Source organism: Coffea eugenioides, chromosome 11, assembly GCF_003713205.1.
Source record: "Coffea eugenioides isolate CCC68of chromosome 11, Ceug_1.0, whole genome shotgun sequence".
Taxonomy (NCBI): domain Eukaryota; kingdom Viridiplantae; phylum Streptophyta; class Magnoliopsida; order Gentianales; family Rubiaceae; genus Coffea; species Coffea eugenioides.
The window spans coordinates 1,970,528-1,985,105 of record NC_040045.1 but is presented as its reverse complement, the minus strand read 5'-3'; the positions used below and the strand labels follow the sequence as shown (position 1 = coordinate 1,985,105).

The window sequence follows — 14,578 nt, the reverse complement described above, 5'->3', positions numbered from 1 at the left end:
TTTTTTCTTGGATGGTATTTGGTTGGTTTTTGGACTGTTTAATTTTGGCTAGTATTTGGCTGGTTTTTTTACTTTTTTCTTGGCTGGTGTTTGACTGTTTTTTTTTTTTTGCCAACTCACTTGGTGTTTTTTTTGGTTTTTAGTGTAGTCAATGTTGCATATTTTAGCTACTATGCAAAGCTGAGAACTTGAGGCTTGACTGCAGAGGATAAGTGGAGAATTCATGGCTTGTTCATAGATTCATAGCTATTTAAAATAACGCATTTCCCCTTTGAACCTTGTTTATCTACTTGATTGATTGTATTATGTGTGTGACAATGGTTGAACAGTCCTTGAAGTATTGGATATTTGGACTTTATGTGTTCATGTGTTTTTAATTTTATGATTGTATTAGTGGATAATTTATAGGCCTAAATTTGATCGAGAACATGTGAAAAACTATGACAAAATATAGCCTAAATTGTAGGCTGTTATTATGTTCAAATTTGATTAGGAATAGGTGGACAAAAAGCTATTTTTATAGCTTGAATTTCCAGAAATTCGAGCTGCTCGTGAGCCCTAAAATCAAGTGCAACTTGAGCTGCTCGCGAGCCAAAATCAAGTTTTAGCTCATAAGCCTTGTCAACTTGAGTTCGAACTTGCATTTTCCTTGGTCGAGTTGAGCTCGACCTCCAATTTCTTAGCTCGTCGAACTCGAGCAAGAATTCGAGCCCACAATGAACAAGTTGAACTTAGCTCGATAGGTTTAAAACTCGACTCGACACGATTTATTTGTTGGAGAAAAAAGATACAGAATAGAAAAATGAAAAATTGAGAGAGAGGGAGAGAGATGAAACTAATTGGCCTAATTGGCATTATGTGAAACTATCCAAATAAGCAAATTTATCATGTATGCCGAATTGGGCGTTAGGATTTTTCTCTTTTTATTTGGGAACAATCAATTAGCTCCCATGTGTTATATATATATATATATGTGTGTGTGTGTGTGGGTGAGCGCGCATATATGAATGACTAGATAAATATGCTAATCTGGATAGTTTCACGTAATGTCAATTAGGCCAATTAGTTTCATGTTAACATATAGGATTAATCTTTTCTACATATATATATATTGTTATATGAATTACAACTATGCAAAATTTAAATTTAAAATTTAATTTTTGCATACATGTCATGGATTCAACGGTAATATTGTATATACTGTAAGTATATATAAGACTTACTTTAGCATATTTGCTAAGCTGGATGTTAGAATTTTTTCCTTTTTTTGGGAACAAATTAATTGAAATGGGAACATATATTTAAATGGGAACTAATTGATTCCCAACTAAGCATATATGTTAACATGAAATCAATTGGCCTAATTGGCATTATGTGAAACTATCCAAATTAGCAAATTTATCAAGTCATATATACACACACACACATTCACACATCTATTCAACATTGTTTTTTTTCTTAGGATAATTTTTTCCATGAAAGGATAGCAATTTAGAAGGTAAGTGATAAATTTAAAGATTTTTTTAAAATTTTCAATGAGTGCCCGAGGGCAATCCTTAGTACACATAGATTACACTTAAATTGCCATCTAAATGCTCATGCTCATATTTATTATAGAGTAAATTATATATACACATCAATGTATACACTATCACAGTTAAATGGATGACATATGAGCGGATTTTGAATTTCAAATTCATGTATCATAAATCTAATGGTAATAGTGTATATACTGACAGTAAGATTAATTTTTTATTATATGAGTAAATCTTATATACACTGTCAGTGTATACGTTATCACGATTTGATATTCAAATTTTACACATGTGTCATATATCTAACGGTGATAATATATATACTGACAGTGTATATAAGATTAATCCTTATAATATCTCTTGAATGCATACACTTTTTGAAAATAGTTACATTTTTGCTAGAAAAATAATGCTCCTAAATTTGAAAACTTTCTTAAAATAGTTACACTTTTTGAAAAAAAAAACACTTAAGACTCCTTTTAACGGGACATTCGTTAGTCAAATCCTTTAAACCCGTTTATCATGTACGCTGAACAAAAAAAAAAATCATACATAAAATGGCAAGTTTTATTATGGTTATTAAGCAACTTATAGGGTAATTCAAAAAGTTGCCCTATAAGTTGCTTAATAACCGGCTCAAACTTGCCAAGTAGGCGCCACTTACCCAAAGTTAGTACCGTATTTTCCTGTCATATTCCTTGTTGATAGTGAAATGTTCACAATGTTTTTGGACACTGCATTCACTTCAAGGTCCAAACTAAAAGCATAAATATTTAGCACCAAGACCATTCTCTCATATTTATTAGTTGATATTCTTTTCAGTATCAACAAAAATGGCCTCCTTCCAATTTCATGCTCATTTGAATCATCTCCTACTCAAAATCCTCCTCCTAACCTTTGTGACGAAACCATCCTTCAGTGTCACACCAGATGATCCTACTTCTCAGTTAATCATCAAAATTTGTGACCAAACACTAGATAAACAGTTCTGTATAAACGTCTTACAGCAAAATCTACCTAGTCCATCAACGGATGCTCAAACTTTTGCCAAAATATCGATCAATCAAGTGCTGGCAAACGTTACCAATACTTTAAGTGCTGTAAGACAAGCAAAAGCTAGTGCAAGTAAGGAGGTTGCAGACCTCCTTACAATTTGTGAAGAGGGTTACACCGTTGTATCTTCTTCATTTAATGATGCCTTGCAGGCACTTGCCATAAACGATAGTGCATCTGTGTTCTTGGATGAAGAACAGTCGGAAAGGCCTATAAAAGACTGCGCAAATAACATTAATTCTGTGCTGCCTCAGTTTGAAAAATATAACGCCCAAAATCTAGCACTTCAGAAGATCTCAGCTGCTGCTGCTTCTATATATTTCCAACAGCCACCTAGATCTTAGGGCCCTTTAAAATGTGCAGTCACATCGATGGATTTATAGCTTTGAGAATGTGATTAGATCAGATTTATATGATAATTCATTTCTATCTAGTTTTATTGTTTCTTGCCCATTGTCACCCAATTTTCTATCTAGATTTGCATGCGCACATTACCGAAATACCCATGGATACTCCTTGGGTACCTAATTTCGGTCGAAATCGTAGAAAAGGCATGTCCGTAGCCTTGGCTGGCTATGATAAAACAATTCTCCAAAATTGAAAACCATGTGCAATTTGTAGCAGCAAGGTCCCTCAACTATGAAGGAAATTTTCAAACGTTTTCTTTTCCCAACTTCGATGAATGTTCCCACTTCACTTAATCAATTTGCCAAATTAGCTTATAAACAATGTCACACCGTTGTTTCTCATAATGCACTTTGCCAAATTAACTTATAAAAAGAAGAAATAGAATGATAGAAAAAAAAATTGACAAAATTTTGAAAAGTAATATCCATAATTGAAACAAATTGTAGGAGTAAAAAATAGATAAAATTGGAGGAAGTTTAGAAATCCTAATTATGAAGATACCATTACAAGGATAACAAAATCATGAATTTTAATGAATGGAAAAAAAAGAAAATACATTTAGCTCTGGAAATTCCAAATAAGCGAAATTTGATAATTAAAGCTATCATTTAAAGTCATAATTGGTCAACATTTACAAAAGTTTTCTTTGTCAAATTAGAAACAATTGCAAAAGTTCTTACTTAACACGCTTGATAAAAAAAAATAAGTATTAAGATGATATTAAATGAATATAGTAGAAAAAGATTAAATAATAAAAAAAATTGAGGTTGGAGCGGAAGGAATATAACAAGAAACATCGACTACAAAAATCCAGGAAGGCATAATTGATATATACATACAAAGAGCAGGACAACCTTGCATGTTTATCAATACATTGGAATATGAGAATTTAAACATTCGCATTTAACTAATTGATCGTTACCAAAACAAATATCGATGTATTGAAATGGGAACTGAAAATTAATATATTGAAATGGGAATTAATTGATTGTTCATAGAAAAAGAAAAAAAAATCCTACCACCCAACTCAACATTATACGTTAACATCAAATTAATAAGCCTAATTCGCATTATGTGAAACTATCCAACTCGACAAATTTCTTGACAAATTTGCTTATTTGGATAGTTTCATAAATTGCCAATCAGGCCTATTAATTTCAAGCATCTGTGTTGAGCTAGGTGATAAGAGTATATTTTACGTATTTTTAGTGTGCTTTATTAATTAGTTTTGGTGTGTTTTATTTAATTTTATAAATAATTAACTAAGATTCTAGTGAAAATATGCATTTTGTGGTTAAAGTGTGAAAATTGCATTTCTATTGATTTTTATGGTAAAAACTTCATATTTTGTAGGTTAATGATTCAATCATCAAAATGAAGTGCATTGAGAAGATATTTGGATGATTGAAGATGGATTAAAATGGTGAAAATAAAATATGAAGTGTAAAAGGAAAAATGCAATTTGAATCAAGAAAAAGTCAGCTTTGACAATTCAGACACATTTTCGTATTTTGACTATATCTGGAGCTACACAGATCGGATCAAGGTGATCTTGGTACCATTTTGAAGCTAAGAGATATATCTACATTTGGTATGAAGACATCAAAGTCCAGTTCAGCCGTTTTCATAGTCCAAAAGTTGAAATACCGAAATTCAACTCAGCTGTCCAAAGTGGAAAACAGAGCTCTGACCAGTGTTTAGTATTTCGATCATATCTCAGGCTACAAAGCTCAGATTTGGATGATTCTTGAAGCATTGGAAAGCTAACTCAAAGGGCTACAACTTTGGTGTTTTACAAAAAATCCAGTTCAGCCTTTATGATAGAGAAAATCGTAGCTGAAGTAAGGACAAAGTGAATACGCGAGTACACAAAACGTGACTTGTAACCGCGTTTTGTGTAGGCGCGTTTTCCGGCCGCAATTCTGCAATTTTGCTCAGTCAATTCTCTTGTGTTCTGACTACTTTCCAGCTACAATCTGCAAGAGAATTCGGTGCACATGCTTTAGAAGACAAAAGGGCAAGAAAGTTGGCATATTTTCAAGTCAAAAACAATGGCTATTGACTATCTTAACAATTTCAGATTTGGAAATCAAATGCAGCAAATTTGGACCAATGGAAAAGGAGCTTTTGGAGCAGTTTATATAGGGAGCAACCAGGACATGCAGAACTTGGGAGAAGGCTAGAGAAACTCACCAGAAATGTAGTTTTCACTAGAGTTTCCTTGGTTCATTAGTATAGTATAGGTAGAGTAGTTTATCCATCTTGTATTTGTAGTTAGATTTGGATGAAGATTGGAGGAGCAAAGATGAAGAGGTTGATCTCATGTGACAAGGGTGATATCTCTTCTACTACTTTCTCTCTTGTATTGGATTTCATGTTTAATTATAATACAAGTTGGCTTTGTGTTTTTATTATGTTTAGTTAAAGTTTATGCCTAGAGTTATGGTTGAACTTGCTATATTTTGTTTGTGAGGTTTACTTGGTTATTTGGTGATATTATTTTGAGCACGTTATTTATCACTTTTGGTTATCTAATCATGATTAACTGGCCATTAATTATGATAATCTTAAGGTGTTAAGTTTGCAATGAAAATTGGAATTTAACACTAGTTCAAAGAAGTGATAAGCCTAGGGAGTACACTCACGAGAGTAGAGGTGCACCTATGTGGCTTAAGTGACTTGTTTCATGTAATTTCATAGAAGAAATGAACTTGTAGTTAATTTCATAACCACGAGAGTAGGTATGGCTTAATTACAAGTATAGTTGATTCACTACGAAAGTAGGTTTCACATACATTAGGAATTACGCCATAACTAGTCAAGATAATAGCATTCACTTAACCGGTAACTTCATTTGCAAGAGTAGTAAGGAATTCCATATCTCTCGGAGCTTTTTAGTGTTAATTTTCATTATTTTTATATTTGTGGTAGTCTAAATAATAAAGGAGTTCGAAAATCACCGGTAATTGCAATCTTCCCTGTGGGATCGACCCTTAATACCCTATACTCGCTCACGATTCGTATACTTGCGATAAATCGCGTGTGGGGTATTTAGGAATTTATAAATGTAAAACTTCATTGGGATGAGCTTAATATTATATGTATACCCCGCGCACGTCACTAGGTATTAGGATTTTGTTTCGTTGTTTTGGGCACAATCAAGTGTGTATGTGTCTAATGGGTATTCATTAAGATATAGTTCAGGTGTTAGAATTTTGAAAAGATAATATAAATTAAGAAAAGTGTATAAATTTAAGAAAGTGTAATAATTGTTAATATATATATATATATATATACACACACACACACACACATAATAGGTGAGTTTATTTCCATAATAACCTCATTCTTTAAAACTATTCCCAAACTAATGTACTTTCAAAATATATTCCCTTGTTAACCTACTTGTTGCCATGTGGACTTTGAGTATGGAAAGTTTTCACATTTCCATCTTATACCAAGAGGTGCAATCCACATCAATAGATTTTTAATAACTTTTTAATAGTTCAAATTTTGCTACTTATGTACAATCTTAAAGATAAATAAAAATATTTCTCTATCTATTATTGAGTTAATTAGTGTTTCTTACATTAGATTGGCTCATATAGCGTGTTAATTTTGATACTAACACTAACCTAGTTATATTTATAAATGTATATATACATCTTTGTATATATTTGGTAGCCACCACAAAAGAAGTAAGTGTAGTATGATTTCTTTTCATGAAAGGATTGCAATTCAGAAGATAGGTAATAATTTTGACATATTAATACTTGATCCACCTTCCTTTTTTAACGTGCTTATCGTATGCCCTTCGACACTAAATGCCTTTTGACACTAAACAGAAAAAACCATACATAAAATAGCTCTCGAATATTTGTTGCACTTTTTATTTTTTAGGTTTTTTGTAATTGTTGTCTGTAATTTATTATTCATGTACTTTTGTACATTCACTAATTAGTTTCTCCTATAATACAATCACTTAGGGCTCGTTTGGTTCACGAACTGGATGAGATAGGATGACTCATCCTTGGATTATTAATCCTGGGTTAAGTCATCCTCGGATTACTAATCCAAATCATCCAGTATTTGGTTGATTCTAGGTTGGATAGGATATATTGAAAAATAATCCTATTCTATGTTTAGTTAGAGATCGGATGAGATAGAATTACTATTTTAATGACCAAAATACCCCTTAATTTGGAGGATCATTTTAATAAAATAAATTATAAATTTTATTAAAATAAAATAATTTTAAGCTTTAGAATTATAAAGTAAATCAAGGGTTTTGATCTATAAAAATTTGCATTCACTCAAACTCAGCTCATTCAGACCCTTAAAATGGGTTCTAACCTAGATTTGAATCTAAATTTTAACTTTAATTAAATAATGGGTCAAGTTTTGACTACGTTAGGGTTAATTAAATTGAATAATATCTAACCCATTTAAGAGTTCTAAATAAGCCAAACTCAAGCCAATGGAATATTTTTCTTTGGGTCGAGCATGAGCTTATATAGAATTTGATTGAGAAAATAAGGTTAGTAAGAGCAATATAGTCCTTTTATTATGATATAAGTAAGGGCAAATTGGTAAAAAATTTTAAATTAATTAATAGGGGGTAAATTTGTCAAACAATTTAAAATAATGAATAAGGGCAAATTAGTCAAAAAATTTAATATAATTAGTAGGGGCAAATTAGTCCAATTATTATCATATAATTATGTGAGAGTATGATTATGTAATATTCAATATGAATTTGTATCATTCCGCGCGGGCAAATTATCATATTATTATGTGAGAGTATAATATTCAATACTCTCTCTGTCCCATTTTGATAGTCCTAATTTTTTTCACACAGTTTAGGAAAAAGCAGTTAACTTTGTTGGAATAATAAATTTAGGTTGCTATTTTCCTAAAATACCTTTACATTAAATAGAGTACAACTTTTATTAATTATTCATGGAAACTTGAATTGATGGTTTATGGGAACTTGAATTGATGATTGAGAAAGAATCAATCCTCATTTTACATTATTTCACATTTTGGCTTGAAAGAATAACAAAGCTGACTTTTCATATATCACTATGTTTTGGAAAATCTAAATATATTAAAATGGGGTAGGTTAACAATCTATATTAAATAAGGTGATTTATACTAATAACAATCTACATTGAATAAAGATATTTTAGAGAAATTAAAAGATAACTATATTTTTCAATTGGAAAGTGGACTACAATTTAGGACAGACGAAAAAGGAAAATAGGACTATCAAAGTGGGACGAAGAGAGTATGAATTTGTATCATTCGCAAGGGCAAATTAGTCCAAATATTGTTATGTTAGTAGTAAGGGCAAATTTGTCAAAAAAACTTTAAATTAATTAGAAAGGGCAAATTAGTCCATTCATATTATATTATCATGTCAGGATAAGGTTATATAATTATGAGAGTATAAAATTTATATTATTTGAGGATAAATTAGTCTAAAATTTCATTATCTTATCTCTTAGTCAACCGTGGATAACTAATACTACCTCTCTCATGGGATTATTTTATTCCGTGAATAGGAGATTAATTCGGTTAGTTGAGATGTATTATCCAATATATAAAATGCAACTAAATATGAGACGACACAGGATAATTAATCTAATCCTGTGTCATCCCATTAACCAAATGGACCCATATGGTATGAAAAGTTTTTGTTTTTCCTTTTGACAACATTTAGTATAGCTTCAGTGCATTTCATCCTTTCAAGGCTAAATCTTAACGTGCATGGCGTGCATTCATTCGAGTTCACAAACTGAAGTTAGTACTATATATCCCCAGCATTTCCCTTTTGGACAATCAGAGAATTATCAGAGAGCAATTGGATACTGCATCCACGTTCAATGTCCAAACTAAAATCATAAATTGTTAGCACTAAAACTATTTTTTTTATCAAGATTTCATTCTCTCATATTTGTTGGTTGAGAACATCTCTTAAGTGTCCACAAAAATGGCTTCCTTTCATTTTCATGCTTATCTGAATTATCATCTCTTAGTCAAAGTCCTCCTCCTAACCAAATTGTGACAAAACCATCCTTCAGTGTCACGCCAAATGGTCCTCCATCCCAGCTGGTCATCAAAATTTGTGACCAAACACCAGATAAAGGTCTTACTGCAAAATCTATCTAGCCCATCAACAGATGCTCGTACTCTTGTCGAAGTATCGTGCTGTAAAACAAGCAAAAGCTAGCTCATGCAAGCAAGGAGGTCATAGACCTTCTTACAATTTGTGAAGAGGGTTATACAGTAGTATATTCTTCATATGATGATGCTTTGCATGCGCTAGCTTGCTATCAATGATAGTGCTATAGTGTTCGTGGACGAAGAACAATCTCAAACCCCTATAATTGACTGCGCAGAACATTAATCCTGTGCTGCCTCGATTGCCGCTGCTAAGATGTATTTTGCAGACTAGGGCCTGGAAAGTTACCAGGCAACCGTTCACCGTCCAGGAACTTTTGGAGGCCTAGATTAAATGGTTCGAATTGACGCACAAAATGAAATCATTTAAAATAGCTAGAACAGAAAGAGGGAGAGATTCTAAACAAACATCAAATGCCATTTGCTGAAAGTCCCAAACGCTTTGCCATAGTAAAAATTAATCCCATCCAAAGAAGAGCCAACTGTTGTCACCAGTAATATCAAAATCCTTTTTTGAACAGCCACCAATAATATCAAAATTCTTTTCCGAAAAACCTTTACCTTGGAATCGGGTATATCCCTCTTTCAATTTAACTCACTCCTTTGAATTGAACTCGCTGCAAGTGAAAGGTGGTGAAGGAGGGCAAATAGCAGAGGGAGCGGCAGCCAGGAGAGCCGCGAAATGGTGCACTAGTTGAAATTACAGGCGAATATTGTATAATCCAATGGTCGACTGTTAGCAAAGGTTTCTAGAAAATTTATGTTCTCCAGATAGGTAACATGGAATCATTTGGATAATATAGCATGGCACTCTTCTACACTAGTTTTCTATGGTAGAAAGCCTATAAATTCTTTATGAGCTAGGAAGTCTGTAATTTGAGGTTATAGTTTATTGGAGATCTTTTTCTGTAATTTGAGGTTATAGTTTAAATCCTTAAGCATGAAGTTTTTCAGCTTAATTGATATTTTAGATTATAGTGTAAGAATACTCAAGTATTATTATGCAGAGCACAAACTACAGGCTCAATGGATAGATTATTATAGGAGAGTGCTCCCTTGAATATTGCTAGTTTTATTGGTTATTTTGCTAGAAAATGATATGTTCTGCAGATGGGTAATAAGTGGAAAAATGTTACCTTGTGATTCAAGACAGCTAGGTGACGGTTAGTCTTCCCGTTACCTTTGCAGACAAATTCAAGTCCGTCACCCTCAGTATTCATTGTCAGAAGATAAAATTTTTAGGGAACCAGCATTCGGGATTGGCCACAACGTTGGATATACATTTTTCGAACAGTCCTTCTAAACTAACTGTGTTACAAAGGCTTACTCAGGCAAACATGGAATTGAGCATTATCTTCTACCCTTTTTTCCTCTAATGTAGATTACTGAAATTGTCACGAATCTATTGTATGCGTCTGTAATTTTAATACTAAGGTTGGGTTGTTAATGTTGCTTTAGAAAATATATTATATGCTAATTTGGTCATGCTTTGGAACATTAGATAGGCTTTTCGAGAACTTCTAATATTTAGGATTCTGCTCACTGTTCTTATATCTTTAGGTGACAATTCCACTTACTAGAGAAGATGGGCTTAGTTCTTTGAATACAACCCAGTGTTAAATAGTATTGTTTGATATCCAGGTTTGTTTGTTTAGCATCACGCAATCATTTTTGAGAATCTACTATGATTACATCATTGAGGGGATGAAGGTTTGATATAACCCCTCTTCTAGAGGTGGGAAAAATCAAAAGCAAGCATTTGTCTTGGAACTACTGCTTGGTTTATGGATATTATGAATCCATGGGTATCATGAAATCCTTGTGCTGTGCGGCTCATCACATTTAATGTCCCAAAAAAAGGAAATTTTTGTTTTCGTAGAATGGCACAGTTTAGAAGTATGCTACATGTACACCAAGCAAAATGGGCAAAGTTAGTTTTGTCCAAAAGCCTTGTAAAACTTCAAACAGTCTACCCCTACACTTAGTATTCGCTACAGGATATTAAAGTTGAATTAATCTTTTATACATTGACACTATATATATTTTCACTCTTGATGCATGACACATAATTCGAATTTAAATTTGAAACTTAAATTTTGCATATGTATCGTGCATTCAACCATGATAGTACATACACTGGCAGTATATATAAGATTTACTCATTAAAATTTAGCAGTATCGTTAAGGTTTTAATTGTATTTGTTACATGGTTAAGGCAATTTACCCCTAAGATACGAAAAGAGGAAAAGAAAGTTGTTAGCAAATGACAAGTTTCTTCTAACAAGAAAAGATCAAAGGACAAAAGTTAGTTTAATTCCTTATAAACTTATTTATTTATAGGAAAAAGTTGTTCTTTACTTGTATCCAATGTTCAGAACTAATGTCCTTTCAAAACTAACATAACCTTTGGCATAAAAAATAACCGCCATTTGAAACGAAAAGGTACCAAAAACATCTAAATGTTAGCAGAATCCAGCCCCGGATTGTGGACAGGATTCAAGGCCAAATTCTGGACAATAAGCTACAAATTTTCTGGACAGAATCCTGAATTTATGGCCAAATGCGGATCCAATGGATCCGTCCGCGGATCCCCATTTTCAGTTTTAAGTCTCACACAATTCATTTACAAACTACACTCATACATGCACATGTAGGCATGACCGCAGCTTCGGTTCAAATTAAACATCTAACCGATGATTTTTAAAAACCCAAATCAAAACCATGAATTGGAATTGGAACTAGACTTGAACCTTGCCAAGGAAATTATTTTTGGAAGTTTAAGAAGATCATGAATTTTGAATAAGTGAAATTGGTAAAGTCTGAATTAGGACACTGGAAATTGTAAATCTTGAGAGATAAGGTTTAAAGGCTAAGAAACTAAGTGGAGTCTGTGGAGAACTTAAAGAAGGAAAATATATTCTTGTCTGTGGAGAACTTAAAGAAGGAAAATATATTCTTAGGAAGGCTATGAAAGAAAGATCTTAAAATTCATGACTTACCAAAAGTATCTAGTGGTCACAAATTGGTGGAGAAATTTTAGTACACAACTAACCGAATCCTAGAAGTAATAGCCATAATCAAGCAAAATCATGGGAGTCGGTAAATAGAAATTAATTAATGGAAAAAACAAAAGAAACTCTAATCACAAAGCTTGCATTAGATTGAAAAAAAAAGTTAATTAATGACTAAATGAAAATTTTAAATTAATGGAAAAACGTAATGAAAAAATGTTTGGTAATAGAAATCCAAAATTAACAAAAATCTCTAACGCTAACACTCAAAGTCATGATTTGAGGATATTTACAAAGTTATCTTTATCAAGATAGAAACTATTGACAAAGTTTCTAAACATGCATGACCAAAGAAAAGTATAAAAGATGATAAAGAACAATAAATTATACATGGAACTATATATTAGTGCCTAGCATTTTCCTTTTTGATAGTTAAAGAACCCAAAATGGTAATATCATTGGAATCTGCATTTATGTCTGGTGGCAAACTAAAATCATTACATATCCGGCACTTCAACCATTCTTTTCATCAAGATTTCATTCTCTCCTCTTCTTAGAATTAAAATCCTAAGTACAAAAAAAAATAGCTTCCTTTAATTTTCATCTTCATTTCCTACTGAAATTCCTGCTTCTAACCCTTGTGACACAACCATCTTTGAGTATCAAACCAGATGGTCCAACATCTCAATTGATTGAAAAAATTTAAAATTTAAAAATTTAAAAGATAGAAGTTTTTGTATCGACGTCTTAGAACAAAATCTATTTAACGCATCAACAAATGCTGCTACTCTTTCAGACATAACGATTGATCAAGTGTAAGCAAATGTTACTAATAGGTATGTTAATGGGTAGGTTTTGGGTTGGATTTCTTTGATCCAGATTCAGACCCATTAATTTAGTTAGCCCCAAACCTAGACCCTTATAGGTCTAAAAAAATAGGTCCAAACCCAAATTCTCCTGGATCTAGGTATCCAATAGGTATCTATTATATTTTGTAAACGTAATAAAATAAAAATATATTAAAAATATATGGATTTAAAAAAAATACAAATATCATCCAATTTTTATTTTCAAATAATAAAATTAATATTCAAGAAGTTGAATACAATATTATGAACTCAAAAAAATAACTACTATCAACTGCTTCTATTTATTTTAAAATTTCAACTGTATTTATGTCAAATCTTTTATTTATTTGTCTTTATTTTATCTTCTTTTTCTAAAAAAGTTTGTACCAATTACAATGACAACTAGGATTAGGTTGAAAAAAAGAAACAATCATGAAATCTTATTGTATTTGATCTAATAACCAAAGAAAATTAGAATATTTTATAAATTTATTAATATATATACATATATATATATTTTTATACATACATGGATTGGGTAGGATCTAGTATATGTTTAAATTTGGATATGGATCATAGAAAATCAGATCCTATCCAAACCCATAACTCTTTTACATTGTCTGGGTCTGAACAGGATCTGAATTTGAGAAATTAAATCTAAATCTTACCCAAGTACATTGGGTCTGGGTTGGATCTCGCTAAGATCCGATCCATTGATATGCCTAGTTACTGATACTTTCCTTGCTCTGAATCAAACAAGAGCTACTGCAACTAAAGAGGTACCAAACCTTACTGAAAATTGTGAACGGAATTACTTCGTTGTATATGAAGCACATGAAAATGTTGGACGTGCGATATTCTAAAATGATCTTAGCACTGCATATGTAGTCGAAGCATCGACTAAACTACTTATAATTCACTGCATAAACCACATTGATCCTATGCTACCTCAGTTCAAGATATATAACTCCCAGAATCTAGCACTTCATAGTGCTCACATGTTGCTCTTACCTACTTATTTTTCCATCGAACTCTTGAATGATGTATAGCTTTGAGGATGGTGATTGGAGTAAATTTTTATGGTATTTAAGTTCCATTTATTTTGTTATTTGTCTTCCATTGGTACACAGTTTTCAGATTTACAATTGCACACAGTTTTCCCCTACACCGTAGTTTGTAAGACAGTGTCTGTGAATAATATAGAATGTTATATGACACTTATTATATAAAATTTTTTCAAAAATATAATTAAAATTTCACGTAAAAATACGAGTTCAGTGAAATTGTGCATAAGAAAAAGTCATTATAATGGCTGTGAATATGTTTGAGAAGTATGGAACCAAGAATGCATGGTAATTTACTATGAATTTTAGATGTTATATGTGCTCTATTAATGTCAGTTTGTTGTTGATATCTTTAGAAAAAAATATTAAATAGGTTCTTAATTCATGATAACTTCAACCGCTAATTTTTTAGCAAGAGGGAAACTAATGTGGAAAAGCATCATATTTATATGTATATATATGGAGATTTTATTATT

General features: G+C 31.9%; 1 protein-coding gene across 1 annotated transcript; it reads left to right on the top strand.

Annotated features, from left to right (window-relative positions):
• Positions 1-2,368: 2,368 nt before the first annotated feature.
• On the top strand, positions 2,369-2,932 carry LOC113751464 (cell wall / vacuolar inhibitor of fructosidase 2-like). The gene has a single exon (XM_027295487.1). The coding sequence runs from the start codon at positions 2,369-2,371 to the stop codon at positions 2,930-2,932; it is 564 nt and encodes a 187-aa protein (XP_027151288.1).
• The last annotated feature ends 11,646 nt before the right edge of the window (positions 2,933-14,578 follow it).